At 36.6% G+C, this 10,000-nt stretch overlaps 1 protein-coding gene across 7 annotated transcripts in view; it reads left to right on the top strand.

The window, feature by feature from the left end:
• The window catches only part of LOC135205604 (uncharacterized), a 630,437-nt gene that overhangs the window by 428,332 nt on the left and 192,105 nt on the right, over positions 1 to 10,000 (top strand). For 6 of the 7 annotated variants that reach the window (XM_064236380.1, XM_064236379.1, XM_064236383.1 and 3 more), the window contains 3 exons: positions 2,129 to 2,281; positions 3,782 to 4,110; positions 4,370 to 4,455. In XM_064236380.1, coding sequence (XP_064092450.1) covers positions 2,129 to 2,281; positions 3,782 to 4,110; positions 4,370 to 4,455 — 568 coding nt within the window. The remainder of the gene's footprint in view (positions 1 to 2,128; positions 2,282 to 3,781; positions 4,111 to 4,369; positions 4,456 to 10,000) is intronic. The other variant, XM_064236382.1, reaches the window with a different exon arrangement.

The raw sequence follows: 10,000 nt of genomic DNA, 5'->3' as shown, positions 1-10,000 counted from the left end.
ATAGATGCCTGCATATAGAATGCTTTAGTAACATCAACAGGTGTCGTAACGCAAAAAGATACTGTTATGTGGGCATAAAAGAAGAGACTTATTTTAGTAACAGGTAAATAGTAAAAGGGACATTTGTTTAGCAATGAGAATCTGAGGAAGAATTGTTATAGCGAGGCGCTAGCAAGACCAGCATTGTCTGCGAAAACCTAATGGTTTAACATATTTTTCTTCTTAAGTTTTACATTGAACTCTCATGACCAAGAAAGATAAACCGTTGAAGTTTCCCGCAAGTGTTTTAGAATGATGGCTAACTTCGGTTACCTTGTGAACTAAGAAGTCAGTATTTACCCTTATGTTTAAATTTTTTTCAGCCTGTAAAGTTGCCTACACATTCCTGAGTTAATATAACTGTGTTTTGCCAGTTGCATCATTATGAACTGGCATTATGGTGATAGGACTGCAAGTCTTCTGAAAACATTGATATATCAAATTGTGATACTGTTTGTAATATCCACTTATCGTTTTACAGAAGTGAAGAATTTTGTCGTAAGATAGTGAATAGAAGTCCATTAGTTTTGACAGAGCGATATTTGTCCAAGTTGTGAGATATTCTGTTATATAACCCCTCCTTTTCTGTTCAGAACAAACGTTGAGTTTACACTGGAACAGTATCATGAATATATATATATATATATATATATATATATATATATATATATATATATATATATATATATATCCGGATTCATTGAACCAATATCGCTTTCCATGTATTTCCAATAACTTCCTAACGACAAAATTCTTAACTTTCGTAAAAACAAATATATATATATATATATATATATATTATATATATATATATATATCATAGTATCTGTCGCATAGTTTTTAGTTATAGAAGCCCACTGCTATACTTTTCGCGAAGTATTTTCCCGAAACAGGTACGTTTTATTATTGAAGGTCTTTATTGGTCGTAGTCGCTTCGTGTTGACCTCTTGTAGTGAGACTTGTAGTTTAATATCCTCTTGTATTCTAAATGTACTTTGTAGTAGAGGCCACAGTTATGTGTCGTTCTCTGTGTAGAAATGTGTTGGCTTCAATTGCGTCACTATATCAGTATTATTGATATTTATCCATTCTTGGGAATAAATCGATTGGAGCGCCCTTAAGGCAATGAAATAAAAAGCAAAGATAATTCAGTGATAAAACTGAATACAGGTAATGATGGGGCAATAAATAGGACACCTAATAACTACCGATCGAAGCATAAGTCGTCATTACCTTTGTAAGAAGAATTAGAACCATCGCACTGAGCAATTTCGTCAGATGTAGGGACCCGTAACATATGGTCATCAGCATAAAGAAAAAGAATTATTATCCCGGAAGCCTTACAAACTATACCAGTATTCTGGCAACTTCAGAATCTTTTTTCTGGGAACATGTATATATTATTGCAAGAATTTGAGCCACGTCGTTTGCAGTGTCGAGTGATGAGGAAGTAGGATCTTAGAACGAGATGGATCATTCAGTAGTTAGTTTTACAAAGCTGAGTTTCATGTCGATTTTAGGTTTTTTTCTGCAGTTACGAGTTAGTCTTAACGTTGATATCTTTCCGAATTTGCGTTCACGCTTGCATACCCTGCACGCAAAATTTTCCTAGGGTTCATAGAGTTAAAGGAAGAAATGTTCAAATAATGGCCAACATAAAATTATTAAAGTAATTCAGATTTTTTTTTTTCAATACGAAAATTTCGTATGTTTTGGCATAGTGATGATCACGAAGAGTGACTAACGATGATGAGTTAAAGATGGAAAAACAATCTTATTTTGTCATTTTATATTCGAACTTTTCTACTGTCAGGAAGACGTTAAGATGTTACCGATGGTTTTTTTTTTTTTTTTTTTAAGTCCAGCTTGGAGTTCGCCCACGGAAAAGCCACTGACGTGCCTCAGGAAGAAAAAGTTGAAATTTGAGTAGGGAACACCTGAAATAAACATAAAACTTTAATGTTGACATTACGAAAGTGTGATCAAAATTAAGATGAACAATGTTCTAAAAATAACCTGTTCATCCAGTTGCTTGTTTTGTCACAACGACAGCAAAAGTCATGTTTTCCTTCATTTCATGCATTGACAGGGTTCGCCATCCTCCCTAATAAGTATGCCAACAGTGCCATAGGAAGCGCCCGAGGGGAACGGGTGGGAACGGCCGGAGCGGGCAGTCGGTCTCCTCTCCTGGTGTCTCCAACGCCGCAGAGGCGCATCAATGCTCTAGCTCCTCTCGAAGGAAGTAAGTTCCCTATTTTTGTGGTGGTCTGTGTCGTTGGGGGACGAACCTCCAGGGAAACGAAGGGGTCTGCTTGAAGTGGCATGGGCACCTTCAAGACAATTAGGTTTTGTGAAGTGTGCTTCAGTACTGTAGCATGATCTGTTGCAAGTTTTTCTGAGTAGCTTCTTAGAGGAACTTGATATTTTTTATAGAAATTTGGTCATTTATCAGGTTCTTTGAGCGATTCCGAAGATAAAGTTCTTTTCTATGTGCCAAAAGAACACGTAGTTCTTTTGTGCCAAAAAAAGAATTCGTTCTCGATATTCCAGAATCTCCAAACAAGGAAACTTTACCAGCAGTGTTGATTGTCGGACAGAAATACTTTAGTTATGTCTTACAAATTTATTATTATTATTATTATTATTATTATTATTATTATTATTATTATTATTATTAATTATTATTATTATTATTATTATTATTATTATATTATTATTATTATTATTATTATTATTATTATTTATTTATTATTAGCTTTTAGGAAAATGTTTGAAAAGTTTGAAATGTTTCCAAAGTAAGTACTTTCATAATGTTTGACTTCTAGATTTATGTGACTCCATTGGAAACATCATGTCTTGGCCGTCAGATATGTAGTAGCCAAAATAATATACAGTATAATCTTTAAACGAAAGGGAAGGTTTTTCTTGCAGTGTCTTCCTTGCACCTCTGGAGTAGAACGGACCATAAGGTCATTGGCAATGAGAAATATATTTATACGGTTCAAATTGATTGAAAAACAAAGTGATTATGAAATATGCCCACCCTAAAAAATATGACCCCCTCACTTACTCTACTGACACGGGCTCACTCTTGAGTGTTGTTTTAATTTATTATATTTTGAAGATATCCTTGAGTTAAAAGGTTTATGCAGTAAATATTTAAATGGGTCTGTACATGTAAGAGAGCGACTTATTCGATTTCGTTGAGCTTGTGTAGAACATACGTTGACTGATAAATGAGTTGTTTGTGGTTGAACGAAAGTATGAGTGCTGGTTTCCCGAGTGGAATCTCATGGAGGCTATAACAAGTATCTATTTTAGGGTATTTTTTTCATTCTACGTTGGTTTCTTTTAATGAAGTCACAGTATTTCACTGGGCACCAAGTATACTGTGTTTAATGTTTAAAGAATTTCCGACTGTTTTTCATTCTCTGTGTTGACCTACCTACTTGAACACGTTTTCTCACCAAGTTTTCTCATGTCGTAGCATACCATTGTTTTGTATACATCAGAGTCCCTCCGCAGATTTAAACTTTTGTGACGTATGCATAAGTTGCTTTGCGAATGTCTCACCATATGGGTTAAGCCGGTGAGCAACCTCACTTCACTGTCAGTATTCACCGGAATTTCGAATGAGCATAATTATCCCTCTTGGCAGTTCTGTAGTTTTCATAATAAGGAGCTGTCCGAAGTCAAGTTTTATCATTTTGACTGCAACCATCGGTATGTCTCTTTGCCGAAGGTGACGCCATCATCACCGTTTCGAGAGCGGGTTCAACTCGTAGTGTCATCCCACCTCTTTCTGCAGTATCGGGCAGGCGACAACATCAAGGCGACCTCCATTCGGACCCCGAAGAGGAGTTGGGCGAGGATGATGAATTCGAAGAAGAGGGAAGGTCAGAGTATTCTTACGAGTATGATGACGATGAGGAAGAGGAGGAAGTGGAAGAAGTCCTGATAGAAGACGACGCTGTCTCCCGTTCTTTGAAAAGCTCCGCTACGACTAGAGACAGCGGAATATCCGTTTTCTCTGCTTCGAACGATGGAGATATCGTTACAGAAAACGGAAAAGTAAGATAATTTAGGGGAAACTATGTATAAACCTCTCTCTCCTCTCTCTCTCTCTTCTCTCTCTCTCTCTCTCTCTCTCTCTCTCTCTCTCTCTCTCTCTCTCTCTCAGAGGCAGCTCAATTTTTATTTGCATTTACATATACCTCTTTAGTTATAGAAAGTTTACTTTCAAATGTACAGTTTATGAAGATATGGCAAGCTGTTGGTAATATTTTCGAATAAATAGGTAATATGTGTGTTTTTTGTTTATTTTCCGTAGCAGAGTAGCAGAAGGAGCAGCTCACGACCACAGCGCAGCTTGAAGTCCAAGGGATCAACCGATTCTTTGTCATCGGAGGAGCCAGGGTGAGTTTTAATGATGTCCTTTTCGGCTCTCTCTCTCTCTCTCTCTCTCTCTCTCTCTCTCTCTCTCTCTCTCTCTCTCTCCACAATACTGTTTATTATTAATGTGGTTAATTACTGAACTGACTGTCAAATTTCTGTGATTTATAAATAATTAATTAAGAATTTCTCTACTGAAGATTAGCACCAACACAACTTTTTTCTCTAGGTATTATTAGGAATACATACATAACACTGCTTTTGCATTAACGAATTGGCTTGAGGTGTTGGAGTTCAGAACTCGTATTCCTAGTGAAGTTTCTGTGGCATATGCTATTTAGCGTGTATTCAAATTATACTTATTCTTTCACCTGTGGAAGAGGAAAGATGGTCTTTTAATGTGTGTACGACAATCCTGTTTTCGTCGTTTTAGTGAAAGACATCTTAAGCATAGAGCGATAAGCAGAACACAAAACGTATCAAATAAGATGTAACAAACATATGAGCATCTAAACATAAGGAATCTTATCCTGCATACTTGAGGTAGAATTTTGAGGATCGAAGCCCATGTAACGGATTCGATATCACACATAACGATTTAGCATACATAAATACTGATACACTTAATGCAACATCTTGCAATCACCTTGGAACTGAACATGTCTACTGACGACGTTACTTGCATAATAGTTTCAAAGCGAAAATTTTGCTGTTCCGAAAAAACGGACCCTTCACGCATATGCACTCTCGTTGCATCCTGTGCCTCACTGTGACCCAATTTAGCGCCCCCCCCCCCCCCCACATTTTTTTAATACGGTAATCGAAGAAAAAGAAGGTTTTTAACATTCACTCTTCCTGTTTTTTCCTTCTCCTTTTGGACTGAAGGCCTCAGTATAACAAACTGCCGCTTGCACCAGACCGCTGTGGTCTGTAAGAAGTTAAACAATGAAACATGTCGTCGCGTACGGAAAGAAAATGGGACATTAAGGAAACAAACGGCGGAAATGTTTCCTTGTGGTTTAAAAGTAGCATGAAAAGGGACGTGTCGATGTGAAAAGGCAGAAGAATAAAGAAAATGTTGGTAGCAACTGTGAAAATGATGAGCTGGCAACTCATCATCTGCTCGCATGCAAACTCTGGCTGTTAACTTTATGCTGATCGAGGGAGCGACAGTGATCGTGGTTCTAAAGTGAATTTCGTGACCCTTTTTAATCCATTAGAACTACGACATTTCGCATGGCAATCGAAGTACAATACATCCGTAAAGGGTCATTCGATGGAATGAGTTGCAATAAAATCTTCTATACTTTTTGTTTCGTCATTTGTGTGTTTATGGAGTTCTTTCTTTGCCAATTTTGCTTTTAACTTGGACAAATCGGGCTTAACTAGACAAATCGGGCTTAACTGGTTGAGGTTTTAGTTATGGTCACATTTAATACTGCGTTTGGCACAGTTCCATTGAGTGTTTAGCCCTCCGCTTGTTGTTCTTAAACCGTCCATAGGTAGTGCAGTAAATTCTACTGAGGCAGAATTTCAGCTAAAACGTCAATTAAGTGACGCCACCACAAGCTACAGACCGTCTCAGTGTCTCAATGTTTCTCATATAGGATTATTTCTCCAGACTAATATTTTATTGTATTATACTCTATAGAGTGTGTCCTGTTGAAGCAGGGAAGTTTGTTGAGAGTATATTCTACACCTCTGATGTTTATGTAGAAAGTATATTCTACACCCGAAGGACTTTATATCCTCATTTTATTACTCAGTTGAATTATTGAAAGTAGCTCAAAGTAAAGGTGCTCCACCCTGACGATTTTTTCTAAAGACTTGTGGTGCCATGTCGCCGGCAGTGGCACGGCACGGTCCTCTCGCTGTCACACGCACGGACTGAATCTTTGCTGTCGTAAACAGACATTTATATTCTTCAAGACCAGTGCTTATATGCATTGACCCAAATTGTATACGACATGTATCCAACTTAGTATATGTCTATTGTTTTAAACCTTGCTTGTCTCAGAGGTAATTGCGCGTTTTTCGTAGATATGGCAAAATCACGTAAGCATACGTACCATAAGCCTTGCGAGGCATTATAGGAAATTCCGTTCCTATGGAATACATCATACAGTATGACGATGCGACTTCACATTAACTACTTAACGTAATGTTAAATAATTTTCTATGACCGAGCAAAGTGGGAGGTTAATAGCTCTGTGAGTAGAGGCCAACGAGATCGGATGAAAATTAAAAGGCGGAAAGCAGAGTTGGTAACCGAAGGGTCGCTGGGAACAAGTTTTGTACCTAATACATTTTGTGGCGAAAGGCAACCTATGAATAAGCTGCGTTGCACACTGACTGGCCATTTCGTAGCTGACGTGTGGTGTCGTAGAGTAGGGACTCTTGATCGATAATGATAAGGCCAAATTTCCTCTGAATTTCTAAGTACCGCTACACATTTAAGTGGTAAAAAAGAAGTTCCGGTGAAAAACTAGTTTTTCTATAAAGCCGAAATTACACATTAGTTTTCCGATTTAATGGCCTGTGTTGTTTAGGTGGAATATGTTCTGAGTTCCGCATAATTCGTTTGTTTTGCACAAGTGGTCATTTATTGTCTTGACGGAGTAAGCTCTGTATTGACGCTTGTTCATGATTAGCCTCGTTTGTATTCAAAGCCATTTTGTTATTTTGTTAGAGCCTTCCTTCGCCATCCGACACTCTAGTCTGTGTGTGCGCGTGCATGTGCGCGCAAGAAATGTTTCATAAAGAAGTACTTAAACATTACTCTAACTTAAACATTCCTCTAGTTGTGAAAATAGTCTTTATTAATTATGTTGCTGTTGTCGGAGGAGGTATAGTAGTGTTTTTTGTGACGTTTTCTTCATTTTTCTCAAATGTACGTCTAAGCTAATTGGAATTTATTACAATTTCAAGTGTTTCCAATTTATTTTTAATTACACATCTGAATATTTAGTTTCTTTCGCAAATTTCAAATGTTTTTAGGGACATATATCTAGATTCATGAGGTTAAAATTTAGGTTTCAAAATAGTCTCAGTCAGTGAATATAATAAGAAGGGAAAATTGCAACTGGAGAGTCTGAGGAATCCTTGAAAATTAACGACTAAATATTAAGGGTGATTAAATAGTTCGTAGTGCTTTAATACGGCCTAGTTATAAAGGTACATGACTCATTACTAATAATTAGTTATCTATATATATGTGTATATAGTATATATATATATATATATATATATATATATATATATATATATATCAGAGAATGCCACAGGAAGATAACAGGCAGAAGATCAGTACCAAGCGCTTTCTCTCTCTCTCTCTCTCTCTCTCTCTCTCTCTCTCTCTCTCTCTCTCTCTCTCTCTTAGTGTGTGGTGTGTGCCCTGACGATGCCTGAATAAAGAGAAAAAAGCTCTTGGTACTAACCTATCTGTCATTCTCTTGTGTTATTCGTGTACATAATGAAGTCACCTTCATCTGCTGTGTTATTTTTTAAGCATATATATATATATATATATATATATATATATTTTATATTATATATAATTATATATATACACATATAATATACACACACGCACACACTCACACACACACACACACACACACACATATATATATATATATATATATATATATATATATATATACATACATACATACATACATACTTTTACTTTATCTTCCCGCCACTGGCCAGTGGCATAAGGCTGATACAGTTCCTCTCCATCTGTCTCTATCCCGAGCCATTTCCCTCGCTTCCTCTAGGTTGTGGATTTCATCCTCAAGTTCCCTGACAATTATGTCTATCCAACTCGTTTTTGGTCTACCCAGCGGTCTTCTTCCTATTTGTACTGCTCTCAGTGTTCTCCTGGGGTCTCTATCCCCATCCATCCTCTCAACATGTCCAAACCATTTCAGCCTTCCCCACTTCAGCCTGATACTGACTGGCCTTTGCCTCAATCTCATCCTGATGTCTTCATTCCTAACATAATCGTCCCATTTAATGCCAAGTATCCTTCTCAGCAGCTTCATCTCAAAAACATCCAACCTTCTCTCCTCTGTTCCGGTCAGTGCCCAGGTGGACGAACCATACTTCAGGGCTGGCAGTACTACTGCATTAGATATTCTCATCTTAGTTTTCAAGCTGATTTCATGCCTTGACCACACGTTTTTTCTCAGAACCTCAAAAGCTCTAGCTGCTCCTAGTTTTCTTCTTTGTATATCTTCAATTTGTTTCCCGTCTGCTATTACCACACTTCTCAAGTATACAAACTTCTCAACTTGCTTGAGTTCCTGTCGTCTGATTGTCATTTCCTCCATGTGCACCCAACCGTCATCCCTACTCACAACCTTGATCTCGCTCTTCTTTGTGCTGATGTTCAAGCCAAAATTCTGTGTCTCTGTCTCCATCCTCATTACCATATCTACCAGCACCAGCCACGTATCAGCAACCAATGCAACATCTTCAGCAAAGTCCAAAGCCATAAAAATTTCACCTCCAACACTAGCCTCTCTGTTTTCATTCTCCATCACTCTTCTCATTATGTGGTCAATGTATGCTCCCCTATTGTTCTTCTTTCTCATTATGTGGTCAATGTATACTCCCCTATTGCTCTTCTTTCATTTTAATACATTTTATCTATTTATCTAGTTATTAATTATTTTTTCTATTTTAATGAGTGAGATCTCTTCTTTCTGTATTTCCCTTTACTTCCTCTTACTTCTTCCTAATGAACACCAAATTTTTTAGGAAGCTTCAATTTCAAGTCAGTGGCTCCTGACTCGCAAACGTTGACCCATTCACAGCTGGGTTACTGGTGGGCGGCTGGCCGGGATTGTGCAATGGATCCTACCTATAAATACAAGCCTAGTCTTCGAACACTTACTTGTGTGTGTATATATATATATATATATATATATATATATATATATATATCTATATACATATATATATATATATATATATATATATATATATATATATACAACACATATATATAATATATAATTATGTATTATGTAATTATATTATTTTATTATAAGACGGTTCCCCGAACACTAAATTAAGGCAACAAATACATACATACATACGTACATACATAAAAATATATTATTCAGTAGATGAAACCTATTGATATGTAACAAGCCCACAGGGGACACTGACTTGAAATTGAAGCTTCCTAAAAAATTTGGTGTTCATTAGGAAGAAGAAAGAGGAAGTAAAATACAGAAAGAAGAGATCTCACTCATTAAAATAGAAAAAGTAAATTAATAACTAGATAAATAGATAAAATGTATTAAAATAAAAGAAGATCAATAGGGGAGTATCAATGCATTGCATTTTCGCCTTGCGAATGTGAAACATCTGTTGAAATGCAACTTATAAAAAAAGACAAACAAGAGGCCATTCGTTGATGGTTTAAGTCGTAACTGTTTCTATTATGATATATATATATATAATATATATATATATATATATATATATATATATATATGCACTCGGGCATAGACAAACGCGTATTGTTAGTGTGAATAGCTCGTGGTATTTCTCAAAC

The sequence above is a fragment of the Macrobrachium nipponense genome, chromosome 24, assembly GCF_015104395.2.
Source record: "Macrobrachium nipponense isolate FS-2020 chromosome 24, ASM1510439v2, whole genome shotgun sequence".
Taxonomy (NCBI): Eukaryota; Metazoa; Arthropoda; class Malacostraca; order Decapoda; family Palaemonidae; genus Macrobrachium; species Macrobrachium nipponense.
This window is presented reverse-complemented; position numbering and strand designations above follow the sequence as displayed.